Source organism: Mustela erminea, chromosome 12 (genome assembly GCF_009829155.1).
Source record: "Mustela erminea isolate mMusErm1 chromosome 12, mMusErm1.Pri, whole genome shotgun sequence".
NCBI lineage: Eukaryota > Metazoa > Chordata > Mammalia > Carnivora > Mustelidae > Mustela > Mustela erminea.
The window spans coordinates 52,381,834-52,400,611 of NC_045625.1; the positions used below are offsets into that span (position 1 = coordinate 52,381,834).

The window sequence follows — 18,778 nt, forward strand, 5'->3', positions numbered from 1 at the left end:
TCTGGAACCTGTGTCTCCTCCGATTCCGTCATGCTGCTTCCTAGCACAACATGTTGCCACTCGGTATAAACAAAAATCTAGCTTCCAATCCATAACACCCAAGACTGAAAAGAAATATTTTTTTTTAATGTGATAAAACACACTCAACATAAAATTTACCGTTGTTACCATTTTAGAGTCTACAATTCAATGACTCAAGTGCATTCACAGTGTTCTGTGACCATCACCACCTCTTACCTCTAGAACTTGACCATCACCCCGAAAAGAAACCCCATCCCCATGCAACAGTCATTCTCCATTCCTTCCTCCCCCTTCCTGTCAACCATTAATCCGTGTTCTGTCTCTACGGAGACAGAACATGCCTGTTCATATAAATGGGATCCTACAATATGTGGCCTTTTGTGCCTGACTTCTTTGGTATAGCTCAGTGTTTTCAGAGTATGTCCATGTTGTAATATGTATCAGTACTTCATTCCATTTTATGACTGAGTATAGACCACATTTGTTCATCCATTCATCAATCAATGGACATTTGGGTTGCTTCCATCTTTTGGCTCCTGTGAACAGTGCTGCTGTGAATATTTGCTATTTTCCTCTTTTTTTTTTTTATGGTATTCTTCACCAGTGGAAGTGGTGTCTCATCATGGTCTTGTTTTCCATTCCCTACTGACTAATGACAATGAGTATCTTTGTCTGTGTTTATTGGTCATTTGTATATCTTCTTTGGAGAAGTATCTACTCAAGTCCGTTGCCCATTCTAAAAAATAGTTCATTTCTCTTTTCTTGTTGTTGAGTACCTTACATATTAGATCCCATTCAGACATATAATTATAAGTATTTTCTCCCATTCTGTAGGGTATTTTTTAATGTACAAAAGTGTTTAATTTTGATTAAGTCCTATTTGTCCATTTTTTCTTTTGTCACTTATGCTGTTGGTATCATATCTAAGAATCCAAGCTCATAATTTATCTGTTTTTTACTAAAAATTTTAGCTTTCCTATTTAGCTCTTTGATTCATTTTGAGTTCATTTTCATAGATGGTATGAGGTAAGGGTTTAAGGAAATCTGTTTTTTTTTAAATAAGCTTTCCACTTCAGAAATAAACCTCTCATACTCTTACTTTTGGCAGACCCATGCACAGTTCAATTTAATTTAGTATAGCACCATTATCAGAAAACATTTACTGAGTACCCACCGTGTGAGTAAAAGGTATTAAACTGGTCAATTTCTGTGTATGAGGGTAAACATACAGAAGCAGGGGTCCCAAAAAAATCTGACAAAGTTTAAAATTATTTAAGCGATATGCTGAAAAAATGATCCTTGTCACAAATAATTTTGGGTTTTTGTTTTTGTTTGTGAATAGGAAATGAAATGTACAATTTATATTATTTGAAAGTACTTAAAATTTTTATCATAGATACAATAATACACAATAATACTCTATTCATTCTCATTACGTGTTTGCTAGAGAAGCATATGAAACATAGCTTGGTAAGAATTAATTTCAGAATATTTTGTGTGGGAAAAATTAGGGGGGAATTATGGTTTGTGCAAAGTACATATGTTCCATAACAAGTATGTATTGAATAAAAGTTACTGAAGGAGTATTCTCCCAATTAAGTTTAATTCAAATCAACCGGACACTTCCTAAATCAGATCATTATAATGAATTTTAAAAAATAAGTAAGACATGACCTCACAGACTCACAATATGGTAATACCTACACAACTATGTGATTACATAAGCCAAAGCACTATATGGTGCTCAGACAGATAAAAGCCGTGATGAATGAGCATAACAAAGGGAACCCTTACTTCTGCCAACCGGGAGATGAACTAAAAGCCAGATGGAGTCAGCATATACCTGAATGTCTATAATAAAGAATTTTTACTCTATCAGGAAGAAAGTTTAGAGCCAAAATGTGTTTTGAGTCAAGCTATGGCCTGCCCATATCTGTGTGTGAGAAAGGTAATGCCTGCCACTAAAGCCCGGCAGACAGAAGGGGAAAACTACATATGCGGAAACTCACTGGAAGACCATTGCAATGACCCAAAGAAAAGTTACTGTGATCACAACGGCAGAAAGGTGAGAATGGACCTAGGCATCTGTGGTGGTACAAACAGGGAGACATAGTGAGTGATTGAATATTGGTGGAGGACAGGAAGTGGGACAAATGTTAAGGCTCCTGCCTTGGGCTGCAAGGTGGATAGTTATGTCAGAGATAAGGAACGTAGGGAATGGAGAATGTGCGGAAATGGGGAGCGACAGAGGTGAAGACCGTGTTCAGTTTGGGACGCCCATGAGTCTGAACTGTTTGCAGAAAACTGAAGGGGAGATTTCTGAGAATCTAACAGCCAGCTAAAGCCCTCAAAGAACCCAATTTTGTAAGAAAGATGAAAGTGTAAGAGAGATACTCATAAGCATAGTCACTCACTGCTACTCTTTGAACAACCAATATAAATAATTAGAGCATTAGACTGTCAAATTACCATCTGTATTTTCTACAACCTGATTGTACAGAAAATTCACTGATTGATGATAATGGTCTGAATTTGAAACTTTCCTTCCTGCCACTCCACACTTGACCCTCGCAGTATTTCATCAGTGAGGAACAGAACTATATAAATGTCATATTTATATAACATATATATTTATATTTATGTAACATGTATTTTATAAAAATATATTTTTATATTTATACTTACATACAAAATTTAATATAGCTAACATAAAATGTCTATTACTATAGACATATGTTATATTTTAACATAATTAAGTATATTATATGTGTCTGTTGATATACATGTAGAATTTAGGATATCATGTCCCTAAGTCGCTATCTAGACATCATTCATCGTGAAAGTAGCTCTTTTTAAACTGCATCATACGAGAACTAAAAGACTAGAAAGGAGGTGTGTGGCCAGTGGGATATGCATGATTAACCTTCAGGTCCCTATATACTACACCAACCAAAGCCTGAGTTTCTGGAATATGAGAAACCTTTAAAAGTCTGGATATGTATGTCAAGGATCAGAGGAAAATGTCTGCACATTGACCGGTCTGTCCCACTTAGTGGTATTTTGTTTCCGTTATTTAGCTCTGTTAGTATTCAGAGGCAGGGGCTGGAGCTTGTGATAAAAATACGGGAGAATTTAATAAGCATCTAAGTAAGGCAGTATTTAGCACAAGGGTCCAATGAGAGTTGTTACAGCATCAAATATCAGTGACCTTTGAGAATAAATAGTAAATACATAAAGCAAAGGCAGTAGACGTTTGCAATGGAGCTGATGGGAGATGTCACAGTCAGCCCAGCCTGCTGAGAATCGCGCTTAGGGCCGCACGTATCTGGCCCTCCTCCAGCTCATCTCTCCATCTCATTGGCTTTGCTCCAGTCACAAAGACAGCCTTCCATTCCTGGAGCATCCCCTGCTTTCCCTTGTCAACTCCTAACTTGTTAAGTTTTGGGGTATTTTTTTAAATTTTTATTCTAGGTAGTTAACAGAGTGTTAAATCAGTTTCAGACATGCAATACAGTGACTGAACAATTCTCTACGTTACTCAGTGCTCATCATAAGTGTACTCTTGGGATGCCTGGGTGGCTCAGTAAGTCAGAGCCTTCAGCTCTGGTCATGAACCCAGCGTCCTGGGATCAAGTCTCCCATAAGGTTCCTTGCTCTGCGGAGAGCTTGATTCTCCCTCTCCTTCTGCCTGTTGATCCCCCTGCTTGTGCTCTCTCTTGCTCTCTCTCTCTCTGTCTCTCTCTCTCTCTTTCTCTGAGAAATAAATGAATAAAATCTTGGGAAAAAATAACTAAGTGTACTCTTAATCCCCTAGACGTCTTTCACCCATCCCCCCACCTACCTCCCTCTGATAACTACCAGTTTGTTCTCTTAGTTAAGAGTCTGGTTTTTGGTTTGTCTCCTTTTTTGTCTTTGTTTTGTTTCTTAAATTTTGCATACAAGTGAAATCATATGGTATTTCTCTTTCTCTCACTGACTTATCTCACTTAGCCTTATACTCTCATTAGATCCATGTGTGTTGTTGCAAATGACAAGATTTTATTCTTTTTATGGCTAAGTAGTAGTCCATTGAATATATATATTACATCTTCTTTATCCATTCATCTATCCCTGGACACTCAGGCTACTTCCCTATTTTGTCTATTGTAAATAATACTGCAATAAACATAGGGGTGCATATACCCTTTTGAATTAGTGTTTTCATATTCTTTGGATGAATGCCCATTAGTGCAATTACAAGAGTTCTGTTTTTAACTTTTTGAGGACACTCCATACTATTTTCCAAAGTGGCTGCACCAGCTTACATTCCCATCAAGAGTGCATGAGGGTTCCTTTTTCCCCACAACCTCACCAACACTTGTTGTTTCTTATGTTCTTCATTTCAGCCATTCTGACAGTGTGAGGTAACCTCCTACTTAGTCTTCATGGGTTTTTTTACTATTATGTACAGCTGCCAGCATATGGTCCATCATAACTTTTTGATTTGGTGTTCAACAATAAATTAGTTATGTATAACACCCACTGCTTCATGTTTTTAACCAAAATCTCAATTCCTCAGGTGGGGCATCCCAAGCCTGCCTCAGGTTCCCAGGCTCTGTGTTCTCACAGCACTCTGTGATTTGACCTCAATATCATTCTTTTTAATTATTTGTATCATAGTGTATTTTCCACTACCTGAAGTGCCAGGACGGTAGAGATTTGTCTTTCTTTTAAAGCCTTTATTTATTTATTTGAGAGAGAGAACAGAAGCAGGGGGGCAAGCAGTGGGAGAAGCAGACACCCGCTGAGCAGACAGCCTGATACGAGTCTCTATCTCAGGACCCTGGGATCATGAACTGAGCTGAAGGCAGATGCTTAACTGACTGAGCCGCCCAGGCGCCCGAGATTTGCCTTAACCCACACTTCATTCTCATAGGAAAGCACCAAACAAGGAAACAGAGGCCTTGGATTCTAATCTGTTGGGTTCTAAGTAAAAACCCGTCAGCAAGGCTCCAGTATCTGTACTGCACAGCACTGCACAGTCTCTCTCAAATTAAGTCACAGTTTAGGGCTCCCTTAAGAAAATTATTTTTTTCTTGAATAGTTAAAAATCTCAATAGTAAACATCTTGAATCAACCGGGATGAAATGTTTAAATGTTTATGAGAGCAACTTAACTAGAGTAAGTTACTTAAATTGTCAGCTTCTTGAACCACACAACACTAATACAGACAAATAATCCTTCCTTTCTCAAGAAATGTAATGAAACAAATTTGGCAAAAAATTATTTGAAAACTTAAGAGACAGGGGATTCTTATAACCAAAATATCTAAATCTTTGACCTTTATTAACCATATGATACCACTTGACAAATGTCGAATCTGACATAATCTGAACAATAGGCAAAGGTATCTTCCTGCGAAGATACTAACTGGAATGTTCCTCCAATTCATAATTCATTATTTTCTCATAAAGAAAGTACTATAGGGGCGCCCGGGTGGTGCGGTTGGTTACGTGACCAACACTTGGTTTGGGCTCGGGTTGTGATCTCGGGGTCATGGGATTCAGCCCGGTGTCGGGATCCACGCTCAGCACAGAGCCTGCTTGGGACTCTCCCTCCCTCTGCCCCCTGCCCCTCCCAAGGGCTCTATTTCTCTCTCTCAAATAAATAAATAAATCTTAAAAAAAAAAAAAGTAGCATAGAATTAAAAACATACTGGTTAAACACAGAGTGGAAATGAGGAAAAACAATACTGTAGCTTGCGGCATCGTAACTCAGAGCAGCATGTCTGTGTTTGGCATTTCCTGTTTCACAGACTGAAATGCCACGTGTTTCTCCCCAGCCGCGGGTGTGCCGGTCCCCAAACACCCACAAGTAATTGGCTTTGATTGCTGCCCTGGTCTCTCCTGGGCTGTCTGTGACTTGAAATCTCTTCCCCAGAAGCCCCTTCTGGTTACTGTTACTCAAGCTAAAAGCCCCAGAGCAGCCCTACGTTAATGGGTCAAAGACCAACATACTGAAAATGTGAAAATACTGGCAAGTGCATGTCGGAGGAGAGCCCTAGATGCACTCCAGCGTTGTTAGTATCTGTTGCTGGACAAAAATGAAAATGTCACCTTAAGAAGGATAAAAAGTTTCTAAAGAGGACAATTCACATCTACAGTCTGATCAATCTCTTTCTCTGCATCACAACCCCATGATGTATTGGTCTTTATTAATAATGAATATTTATTTTTCATTCTCACATAGTTAAATGGCTGGAAAAGACGGTTAATGAACATACACGGACTGCCCTCAGTGCATTAAATAAGTAATAACAGCAACTGTCATTAATATCGGACTTAGTGTGAGCTAAAAGCACAGATTCAAGGCTTGTTTTAGTTCTTTTGCCTCCTTGTCAAAAGATTTCCTCATGGATACATGTATTTTTTAAAACTCTATGTAAAGCTTAGCTGTGGGAAGTATATGTAACTATCAGAAAATGTTTTTACTGGATTTATTAAATGAAACATATTGTGAAATTTATTGAGCATCTACTAGTATGCCAGTGTCTTTAATCCTCAAACCCCACCCTACAATGTAGGCAACTGTATCTACACGTTACAAATGTAGAAACTGATGCCTAGAGTATTGTATGGGTAATAACACAGACAGGATGCACATTCAGGCCTGCTTGACTCTAAAACCTTAGATAAAGGCCCATGGGAAGGAGGTGATGGGGGTTGGGCGGGGATTAGAAAGGAGAGCTAGAGTGTTGAGAATGGCCTAAATAGCAAATACTAGAGAGACCAAATAAGAACATCAATAGCAAAATGGCCAGAGGCAGAATCAAGTCAGATTATAGAGTACAAGGCATGGATTAGATGGTGGGAGAATGGATTGGGAAGATGGGGTTTGGTGTGACTGTTGGAAGCAGTGTCAGGTTCCAGTGGGTACAGGCTGGGTGCGTGGGTTGGCTGTCTTTAACTGAGAGGGGGAATGGAGCTAAAGCAACAGTACATCTTCTAATATTAAAAAAAAAAAAAAAAAAAAACTCTTCCATCATTTAATTCATTAAACATATGTTCTATCCATAAGGCCTATTCGTCAAATCAAGTAAAATAGCAATTTTCATTGGTCTTCCCCCTTAACAAGGTGTCAGATTGCTATGCATTCTTCAAAAGCTCCTGCAAACATCTCATCTTTTACTGACAACGTTAGGCAGAATGAATGCCTCCTTTGTATGTGCTCCCTAGATTTTACACATAACTATTTTTGTGATTTGCTTACGTGTTTGTTTCCCTTGTTAGAAGAGGAATACATAAGAGCCCAAACCATGTCTTTTTGCACTTGTCCCCATAACATAAATAGAATGGCAAATAAAAATCCAAAAATATCAATAATCATATTAAATGTATGTGGTCTAATCACCCTATTAAAAGCCAGAGATTATCAAATGGTTAGACAAAACAAAACTGAACTACATCTTTCTACAGGAAACCCTCTATAAATATAAACACGGACAGGATAAAAGGAAAAGAAGGAAAAATAGATATCACACAAACACTAGTCAAAAAATACCTAGAGTACAAAATGGCAAAAACTGAAATGTTAGGGTCGCCCGGGTGGCTCAGTTGGTTAAGCAACTGCCTTAGGCTCAGGTCATGACCCTGGAGCCCCAGGATCGAGTCCGGCATCGGGCTCCCTGCTCAGTAGAGAGTCTGCTTCTCCCTCTAACCCTCTCCCATGTCATGCTCTCTCTCAAATAAATAAATAAAATCTTTTTAAAAAACTGAAATGATAAAAGTAGACGGTACAGTGAACATGGCCCAAACCAGACTTTCGGAGGCCTAGATTTAAGAAGATACGGAAACATGATTAATTCGCTCCCATCTTAGGATATAACTCCCTGAACCTGCTCGGAATACTCCATTCCTGTCTCTTACTTAACAGCTAAATCCTTGAGATGGTTGTTTGAATTCACTGTCTTTTTTTCTTTTCTGGTCAACTCTCACTTATCTCTCCATCTCTCACTGAAAGAGACTTTGCTAAGGTTATAAGGGCCTCCATCCACTAAATCCAAAGGCCATTTTCAATCCTCCTTTCGCTTGATCTTCAGCAGCATATGACACCATTGATACACCACCCTTTTTAAAACACTCCATTCTCATGGCATCACACCTTTTTGGTTTTCCTTTGACCTCTTTGCCTATTCCTTCACAGTCTCCTTTCTAACCTTATCTTCTTCTTCTCAAGCATTGTATGTTGGAGTTTTTCAAGATTCATACCTAGGCCTTTTTCTCTTCTTACTCTATAAACCATCCCTACATATGGTCTCACTCTTGTGAACAGCCTCAAGTCCTATCTATATGGCAATGACCTAAAATGCATACCTCCTGGTTGGCATCTGGCTTAAATTCCCTATCAAGCAGCGTTTTTGATCTCTCCAATTGGATGTCTCAGAGGTACTTCAAACTCAACATACTCAAAGCTAAACTCACAATATTCCTTCCTATTCCATTGTTTCTCTCTTGGTAAATGAGATCATTGCTCCATTTCCAAAAGGAAAAAGTCCAGGAATTATCTCACATACCCCTTTCTCTTGTTCTTCACACCCAATTGTTCCTTGACACCACAGCCAAAGGGATCTTTTAAAAAAAAAAAAAAAATTTGAGAAAGTCACTCCTTCTTTAAAGTTTTCCGATGCCTTTTCCCTTGCTCTTAAAACAAGGACGACAAAGTCTGACTTCTGTCCCTCTCCAGACCATCCTTACCTCATTCAGGCCACTCTTGGCTCTGCTCTCTTTATTCTAGCCTCACCGGTATTTCTCAGTTTCTTCTGTCCTTCACAGGGCCTTCCAGATGTTCCCATTCCTCCTCCTGATCTGGGCCACTGCTGTCCTTCTGCATAACTCCTACCCAGTCTTCAGATACTAACTCAAGCATCACTGACCCTGAAAAAGCTTTGCTGTTACCTTAGTCTAGGGTAAGCTCATTTGTTTCAAAAACTCTTACATGCTTCAGTTCTTTTCTTTCAGAGCACTTATCCTGGTTAATAATTACATATTAGAGTGATTATATGAAAATAATTTCTTCCATTGTTAGATTTTAAGTTCATGAGAGCAGGATTGTCTGTTTTGGTTCACATAATGTCCCTCGGACCAGAATTATGCTTGCTCTAGAGTAGATGCTGAATAAATATTGAACTAATGGATAAAGAAAAAATTAAGAAGCAAGAATACAAAGAAAGCAGAGCTCAAGTAAGTAGAGACCAGAAAGCCAAAGAAGAAAAAGTCAATAACGAGTGAAACAAAGGAGGTGAGCATTTAAAGAAGAAAGTAGTTAAAAGCTTCATATGTTGGGACGCCTGGGTGGCTCAGTTGGTTAAGCAGCTGCCTTCAGCTCAGGTCATCATTCCAGCATCATGGGATCGAGTCCCACATCGGGCTCCTTGCTCTGCAGGGAGCCTGCTTCTCCCTCTGACTCTGCCTGCCACTCTGTCTGCCTGTGCTCGCTCTCGCTCGCTCTCTCTCTGATAAATAAATAAAATCTTTAAAAAAAAAAAAAAGCTTCATATGTTGCAGAAAGATTAAAAGGCATGAGAAGGAACTAATGAATGGGAGCAAGCAGAAAACTACTTGCGACCTTTGAGAAAATAGTTTCAGTGTATTGATAGACTCCAAAGTCAGATAGCAGCAGAGCTGAGGAATGAATGGGAGACAAGAATACAGAAGAAGCAAGTGGACTACCTTTCAAGAATGTGTCAATGAAAGGAGGGGATATGGGCTGCAGAAAGGATGGAGAGCTCAGTCACTGGAATATACTGATGGTGATCACAGAGGGGGAATCACAAGTCCAAGGCTACGGTAGGAGGCAGAACAAAATGACAGGGTTTGCAACCGAAGACAGAAGGTTAGTAAATTATCTTTTCCTGTGGTGCAATCCAATTACTTTCTATCAAGATAATGGTGATAAAAATAATAGCTTGGGTGGCTGGGTAGCTCAGTGGGTTAAGCCTCTGCCTTCGGCTCAGGTCATGATCTCAGGGTCCTGGGATCAAGCCCCGCATCGGACTCTGCTCGGCAGGGCGTCTGCTTCCCCCTCTGCCTTACTCTCTCTCCTTCAAATGAATAAATAAGATCTTAAAAAAAAATAGCCAGCTTTTTTTTTTTCTTTTTGGACTGACTACTCGGTAAGTACAAAGCAAAGTGCTTCAACACTTCTCACTGGAGCTCCCAGCATCTCTGTTAAGGAGTGGGACCATTACCCCATTTTACAGATGAAGACCCTACTTAGCCACACAATGAGCAATTGACAGAATTGAAATTAAATCCAGATTTATTGACTTAGCACACACTATTGATTCCTAATTCCCCTGTTCCTTGACTCATTATCTTACAGCTATAAGCGGCCATGTGGCCCAGCCAATGGGATGTAAGTGCAAATATGTTTGGAGCTTCCTTGGAAGGCTTTTCCTTTTTTAAATATATAAATAAATATATTTCCATATATTTAATATCTATTATCTATTAAATGTATATTAAAATTTATAAATATTTAAATTAAATCTATGTAAATACATTTAAATGGTTTTTAAAGGAAAAGCCTTCTCAGGCTTTATTATATATAAAAAGCAAATATTGCTGGGCCATCCCATCCTCATAACTTGAATGTGATTATAAATCCTAGAGCTGGCTGCTGTCTTATGATACTTAGAGAGTAGCAGAGAAATCACAGAGAAGCTAGACCACCAAGAGCCACAGGACAATAGCCACCTATACCTAGCCTTCTTGCTATGTGAGAAAAAAAAAGAAAAAGAAAAAACACAGAACCAGGATTTTTCAAATCACATTGATCAGGTTTTCTGTTATTTACACTTAATTATATTCCTAATGGGTATAATTCAAAAGCCTCTGCTCCTATCTCCCAAACTCTATCACCTCTTCTCTATGAAATACAAAGACTGAGGCTCTTTCCACCTCCCCCAGAGCGTTCTGAAGGAGTTCAAGGTTGAAAGGCATACACAAATGTCTTGAAAAATAAAATTACTAGAGCAACTTATTGCTGTTTCAAAAAATCTTAAGTCTCAACTAAGGAAAGAGATCAGAGTAAACACCCCTAGGGATACAGGATAGGGCAGCGTTTTCCTAGAATGACAAATCATAACCTGCTGGGAGTTTCTCACATGACACATGTCCCCTTTTGAGAATCACAGCCAGGGTGAACCACCTCGTACAAACAAGATGATGAGCATATCCTTACAGATGTGTTCAGGAGAGGAAAGGTTGGGGAGTAGAGTTTTATGATGACAGAGAGGCACACTTTCATTATGATATCAGTAGCACAATAATTGGTAAAAAAATATATATAATTTTTTTTGAATCCAGGGGGAAACAATCCCACCTTATCAAGTGTGGCCTTTCTTAAAATGCAAGTATTTACTTTTATATGCATAACAGTAACAAACAATAAGTAGTAGTATGACCCAATAAAGCTGACAGGACCTAGACAGTATAATGAAATACTAACCAACGGGACTAGAGCATTCACAGGAAGAAATGTAAGTATGTTTCAGAGAAGAGCTAGAATAAATTTGAAATGCTTTCGTTTTTTAAATTGGTTTCCTCTTCATTTTAATTTATCTTGGTGGAGATCAAATTTATCACTCACTCTCTCATTAAGAAATTAACAAAGTCATTTTTTAAAAAATTGGACTCAACATCTCAGGTCCCAAATTATTGGTTTGGTCATTTTACTGGACGTAGTGCTAGTATTTTCACTCACGAGACATCAGTTAAGCACCTACTGTGGGCAAGGCTGTTCTTGCCTTTAGAGTGCCGTCAGAGCAGAGAAGAAATACCCCAAATTGCTTGTCTCTGTGGAACTTATATTCTATGAGAGTAGGGAACAGATAATAAGCAAATAAATACGACGCAAATTATGCCAATCAAGAATAAGTGCTATCGTGAAAGAAAGCCAGGAAGGTGTAAGGTACACAGGCCATTTGGGGTGAGAATGAGATAGAGTTTGGGGGTGGGGAATGGTTGGTAGCTGCAATTTTAAATATGATGGTCATAAAGGTTTCATTGGGATGCAGACACCTGAAGTGAGATCTAATGGGGCCATAGAATCAATCCATAGTCACACAGCTATTTGCTTTAATACTAAGTCTTCTTCTGTTGAATGTATCAGTGGAAAAGAGTTAATAGCCAAAGGCAAAAATATTTTAAAAAAAGACTTAATTTCCAAAATGTGGAGTTTTTTATTAAGTTACTGGTGTGCTGGTGTACTGAGTTTTTGTTTTTGTTTTTAAATAAATTACTGCACTGGATCTAAAAAAAAAAAAAAAAAGAAAAGTGATACTGTCAAGTCACCCTGAGTCATTATAATCAGGCCAAAAAAGGAAAAAAGGCACTCCAGTGATTGGTAACCTTCTGAAGCTCACTGTTGATATATTTGCCTTTGGAGGAAAAGTTTTAAATGTTCATTTGGTTCCTTTATTCATTTTTTGATACACCCCAAACACATATTTCAAATGAAGAAAATTTTGTTTGCTCTTAACAGAGCCCAAATTTCATGATGGGCTAAAATTTTAAGACATAAAATGACTGCTGAAACTGAATTTTAATCATATAGATGAATCACAACATGCATCTTTAGCTAGGCATGTATTATGGATAAGTCTAGTTTTCTACAGAGAATAATCACATGTTCTAATTACCATTTTGGTTATACGCATAATTAATAATATTCTGTCTTAATGGGACACACTGAATCTTCAGACAGTTGCAAGCTTTAACTATGCGTACTGCCAAATCCAACTGTCAGCCGGGCTGCCAAACACAAAGGAATCTTGATGTAGTGTTTTAGCATTGCTAACAGTGTGCATATCTTTATACATGATACAATGGAAAAATTAATTGCCTCTCTTTCTTCAAAATTTTCTCCACACTAACAATTTCACATTGCTTGATTGATCACTTACCCTAAATCATATATATTGGCAAGCAATCTCATGAACAAAAAAAAATATGAATGTAAACTTGTGACCCTAGACAAAGAAGAGAAGCAATGTTGTAGGACTTACTGATTGTAAACTTTCATTTTCTCGTAAACAAGCCGTGTGAAGTTCTGATTTCAACGTTGCAATGTGACTCCGATGAGATGTCATTTCCTTCTCTAATGTAGCAATTCTAGCACTTGCAAGCTGGTAGACATCCATGAAACTTTTAATCATAGCCTTAAGAAATAAATATAATGTCACATACAATTCAAATAAAGATGTCCCCAAAGAAGAATTTCCATAATTTGAAAGAAAAATCATTAAAATTTTAATATAAACAACTTTTCATCTTTCTTTCAAATAATAAAGCTAACCCTCACGTTTTATATTGAGAACAGGGACTATTTTAAGAAAGTTTGGGAGAAAATAATTGAGACTTCTTTCCCAGAGTATATATTTAAATGAGATGTACTTTGATCTATTGTGTTTAAAATTTAGAATGCAATTTTTAAAGATGGCACACTTATTTTCTTTGTGAAGTTAAATTCAAATTGTAATTTGACCTAAATTTCAATCTTGAGATATACAATAGATGGATATATAAGCAAGATATTTCAAAATGAGCTGAGTTAGTAAAATTTTCAGTCCACCTAAAAAAACAAATGGTTTGAAACAAAAGGAGCTGAAATAATCCTGTAATTTGTTTAAGAGTAAATAATGTGATTCTTACATTGTACAAAAAAGCATAATTGTGTTCATTCATATAACAGAGGATTGCTCATGTGTTATACTATATATAATAAAATACAGGTGTGTGTAAATTTTTCTCCTCCCTAAATAAGTTATATTTGGGGGATTATTAGACCCCTGTTACAACAGTTTAATCATATTTTACAGACTTCTTCTTCTAAAGCAACCAGTAGTGAATTGTAAGGCCAAGAACACTATCACAACTTTTTTAAAAAGTCTTTCAAAATACCTCAAATATAATAAAAAACAAATATTTCAAAGACATATTCAAAGATAATGTTGTATTATTTACCTGAAAAAAAATGTTCTAAACACAGCAACAAGCAAGTAAAATGGTAGACAGTCTGAGAATTTCTAAATTCTATTCAATCCAAAGGGTTTGATTTGGAAAAGCTTTGAGAAACTAGATATTTGAGCAATTCTGAATGCACATGAAATAATGTCGTGAACAAAGAATAAGAAACAATGTATACAATGTCTGAAAAACAGAAGTAGGTTAACTACTTGTAGGTAAAAGTAAGAAAATACGCACCTTTTCTCCTAATAAATTCCTATTTGCCCTAAAATATTAAGCTCGGACACCATCTCTTTCAAGAAACCTCTTTTGAACCCAAAGGCACTGTTAACATTTACTCTAGCTTTCTGTGGGCTCCCCCCTGCTTACTTTTATCATAATGCTTATTGCTTTAGCAGAAAAGTATTAGTTTACGTGTTTCTCTTTACTAAACTGAGGAGCTCCTTAGGCCAGATACTATGCCTAATCATCTCTGTATCATCAGGGATGTTAGTGGCCCACAGTGAGCACTTGTTTGAATGAATGAATGAATGAATGAATGAAAAGATTTTTAAAAACCCCAAGTTGAAGCCATATGTTGGCATAAAATACCTTATAGGAAAGGATGAAGATATTTGGGAAACTATAATCTTAACACTCTAATGTATAAATTGTTAACTATACTTTGTTCAAGTTGAAAAAAGAAGTGAAAGCACAGCTGTAGGCACAAAAGGACAGAATACACAAATAGAGAATTCTATTACCCAACATTGAACGAGCATGGTATGACTTCATGTTTGGGAACATCTCTACCTTACTTTGAGTCATTTCAAGATGAGCTTATAGCTAATACTAACACAAAATATTTCTCTGGGTTTCAAAGGTATGTAAAAACCAGAAACTATAGGGGTGCCTGGGTGCCTCAGTGGGTTAAAGCCTCTGCCTTTGGCTCAGGTCGTGATCCCAGAGTCTAGGGATCGAGCCCCGCATCAGGCTCTCTGCTTAGCAGGAGCCTGCTTCATCCTTTCTCTCTCTCTCTGCCTGCCTCTCTGCCTACTTGTGATCTCTCTCTGTCAAATAAATAAATAAAATCTTTTAAAAAACAAACAAACAAAAAACCTAGAAACTATAAAACCCTATCTGCTTCTTCCTATGCCAAGTGTCTCTCTACCCATAATTCATTCATCTTCACCAGGTTGTAGACCAGGTATCACAAGTCCTATTTTGGTCCAGTCCCCACTCTGCTGCTTACTCAGCCTTGCTCTGTTGGACAATGCCACGTCGTCTCTCTGGGCTTCCATTTTTTCCCTCCACGTACTGGGAAGAAAGGTCATTTTCTTGCCTACTTCCAAAACTGTTGTAAGTCTCAGGTAATTAAAAATCTAAGGCAAAGCCATTCTCTTCATCCTTCAACTATGTTGCATCTGTGTAAGAAAGCCCTCCAAAAAGCTCACTCTCACTGAATCTCATTGTAGTATTACTTTAGTTCTATTTTTAAATTCTCCATTAAGATCTTAATGAGACAATCTGTGATAGGTGGTTTGCATACATATATTCTTGTTGGATAAGGACCTAAAATGTATAAAAGGTACAAAAACATGCATAAGAGCTTATTGAATAAAAAAAGGAAGTACTCTTCTGTCAGTATGGGCTCCTGAATTATGATTTCACTGTTAAGGCACAATAGAATTGGCTTCTAACAGTCAAAGATAAAAACCTCAACATTTCCAAAGTTATCCCACATCCTAAATTTAGAGAAACATATTTCATGAATTCTCATGTACATGATACTCTTCAAGGAAAAATGATATTCCTTCAAACCTCTTTTTAAAAAAAATAAAATACTTTTTTGAGGAGTTACACCTAAATTTTTATATGGTGGATGGACCAAAAGTCATAATTATTTTGGCTCCTTCCTTGATCTACTTTTAATAACTAAATCTAATATTCAGCACATATTAAGAGATACCACATATTATTCTTTATAACACTAAAAAGAATATAATGATAATCAATTTTTTGCATAGGATTTAGAATGTTAGACATTTAAAATCTTTTAAAGCAGTATTGCATTTGAGAGATGAAAGCGGTTTTTTACAATGCTTATATATCTTTTCAGAACAACAAGAAGAGTGGTAAATACAGCAAGCATGTTTCACGGCATAAACAGTATATTATAGCATGGTCGGGGGAGGGGCGTTGCCTGTGAAATCACAGTTACTCCAAGAAACACCAGACCTTTTGAGGAATAAAGAACGTTAACTGCCAATATTAAGAAGTAATTCAAACTACGTCACAAAGGATTCCAGTGAAAAACCCAACTCTTTAATAGAAAAGGTGTCAGGTGGGAAGAAGTGGAAATGATCCTCTGAATCAACTGAGAGGGCACTGGGGCGGGGGGCAGGGGGAGGGGAAAGGAATGAGCACCTAGTGACTTCCATATCAAGCTCCCAAGGTCTAACCCTTCACAACACACCTCTGTTCTGTACTAAAACATCTCATCTTTTTTATATCAGCAACCAACGACAGAACAGCATGATACTGTGATCAGCTCGCCCAGCACTGGAGAATTTATGCCGTGTCATCTTTGGCCGTAGGGATTTTGGCCACACCATGAGACCTGTATCTCGGCGGGGCTTATCTAGTTCCGAGAGAAACAGAACAAAAGACGGTTTCTGGATAAGAACAGGCTTTTGTTACAGAGATAATCTGGAGTGTTTATAATCAACATAACAAGAGGAGAGAATCCACATAAAATTCCACACCCTAGCCATTTTAAGGAAAAGGGTAAGTGTTTTCAGAATTCAAAAAATTTTTAGATACAGTAGATGACTGTCACTTGTGCACTACAATATTATTTATGTAATTCATTATGTATATTTTATTATGTAATTTAGGCTGACTTCAAAACTGGATTTCGGGAGAAATGCAGTCCTTGGGAACCTGATGTCAGGAGAAGAAATTAATGGAAAATGTCGTGAGGCCTAGAAGCCAAAAGAGCAAACTTTTTATCTATATTCTTGAGTAACTGGAAAGCAAAAACCTCAAATATTTCCCTTTAAATATAACTATAGTTATACTTCATTCCTATCTACCATATAAATATACCATGTAAAATGGATATACCAAGTATGTGGAATATAATAAATCCCCATAAAATGGGGATGATAATTCCAAACTTATAAAGATTTTGTGAAGATTAAAGCACTATTAAAACCTGGAAAGACCTTACCTGTCTGAACATAGTAAACCGTCTGGTAAATTTTGGCTGTTAGTAATGATAATGGGATCAAATTAGGAAAATTATTACTTTAACTCATAAAGCAAAGATTCAATATTTCTTTTTTTAAGATTTACTTATTTATTTTAGAGGGGGAGGGCAGAGGGAGAGAGGCAGAAGCAGACTCCCCACTGAGCACAGAGCCTGTGGGTCTCAATTCCACAACCCCAAGATCATGACCTGAGCCAAAACCATGTGTAGGACACTTAACCTACTGAGCCACCCGGATGCCCCAAAGATTTAATATTTCTGATGGGTATTGTTAGACATAATGTAAATACTTTAAATATTAAATATTTTATACATATTGAAATATTAAAGCCCTTTCAAATTTAAAGAATTTAAGAGGCCAATGAATATTTACTTTCTAACAACACAACTGCCCACTGGTAAGACATGAACAGACACTTCTCCAAAGAAGACATACAAATGGCTAACAGACATGAAAAAATGTTCATCATCATTAGCCATCAGGGAAATTCAAATCAAAACCACATGGAGATACTACCTTATACCAGTGAGAATGGCAAAAAATGACCAGACAAGAAACAAGTGTTGGGGAAGTTGTGGAGAAAGGGAAACCCCCTTATATACTGTTGGTAGGAATGCAAGCTGGTGCAGCCACTTTGGAGAACAGTATGGAGATTCCTTAAAAAGTTAAAAAATAGGGGCACCTGGGTGGCTCAGTGGGTTAAAGCTTCTGCCTTCTGCTCAGGTCATGCATGGTCCCAGGGTCCTGGGAAAGAGCTCTGCATCAGCCTCTCTGCTCTGGAAGGAGCCTGCTTCCTCCTCTCTCTCTGCCTGCCTCTCTGCCTACTTGTGATCTCTGTCTGTCAAATAAATAAATAAAATCTTTAAAAAAAAATAAAAAGTTAAAAAATAGAGCTACCCTATGACCCAGCAATTGCACTACTGGGTATTTACACCGAAGTTACAGATGTAGTGGAAAGGAGGGCCATATGTACCCCAATGTTCCTAACAGCAAAGTCCACAACAGCCAAACTGTGGAAAGAGACAAGATGACCTTCAACAGACAAATGGATAAAGACGATGTGGTCCATATACACAATGGGATATTACTCAGCCATCAGAAAGGATGATTACCCAACTTTTGCATCATTCCTGCTTTGCAGGAAGCCTGCTTCTCCCTCTCCCACTCCCCCTGCTTGTGTTCCCTCTCTCATTGTGTCTCTATCATAAATAAATAAAAATCTTTAAAAAAAAAAAAAAACTAATGACGTACTGGATGATGACTAACATAATAAAAACAAAACAAAACAAAACAGAACTGCCCACTGATAATAAAATAGCTCCTATTTATGATGTCCTTTTTTAAAAAGTTTTTACTTAAACTCCAGTTAGTTAACATAGTGTTATATTAGCTTCAGGTGTACAATATAGAGAGTCAACACTTCCATACATCACCAGCGCCCTCCTCAATCCCCGCCACGGATTTCACCCATCCTCCCACCAAGCCCCGCTCTGTCACCAT

At 37.6% G+C, this 18,778-nt stretch overlaps 1 protein-coding gene and 1 long non-coding RNA gene across 5 annotated transcripts in view; one reads left to right on the top strand and one right to left on the bottom strand.

The window, feature by feature from the left end:
• CCDC171 (coiled-coil domain containing 171) overlaps window positions 1-18,778 on the bottom strand; it is a 306,243-nt gene that overhangs the window by 31,883 nt on the left and 255,582 nt on the right. For 3 of the 4 annotated variants that reach the window (XM_032307226.1, XM_032307225.1, XM_032307227.1), the window contains one exon: window positions 13,067-13,219. In XM_032307226.1, the coding sequence (XP_032163117.1) occupies window positions 13,067-13,219 (153 nt within the window). Of the gene's footprint in view, window positions 1-13,066; window positions 13,220-18,778 lie in introns of those variants that run through there. The other variant, XM_032307229.1, reaches the window with a different exon arrangement.
• Window positions 11,488-17,227, top strand: LOC116570318. Its single transcript, XR_004277389.1, has 3 exons — window positions 11,488-11,543; window positions 16,523-16,793; window positions 16,904-17,227. It is a non-coding gene; the product is annotated as an uncharacterized LOC116570318 (long non-coding RNA).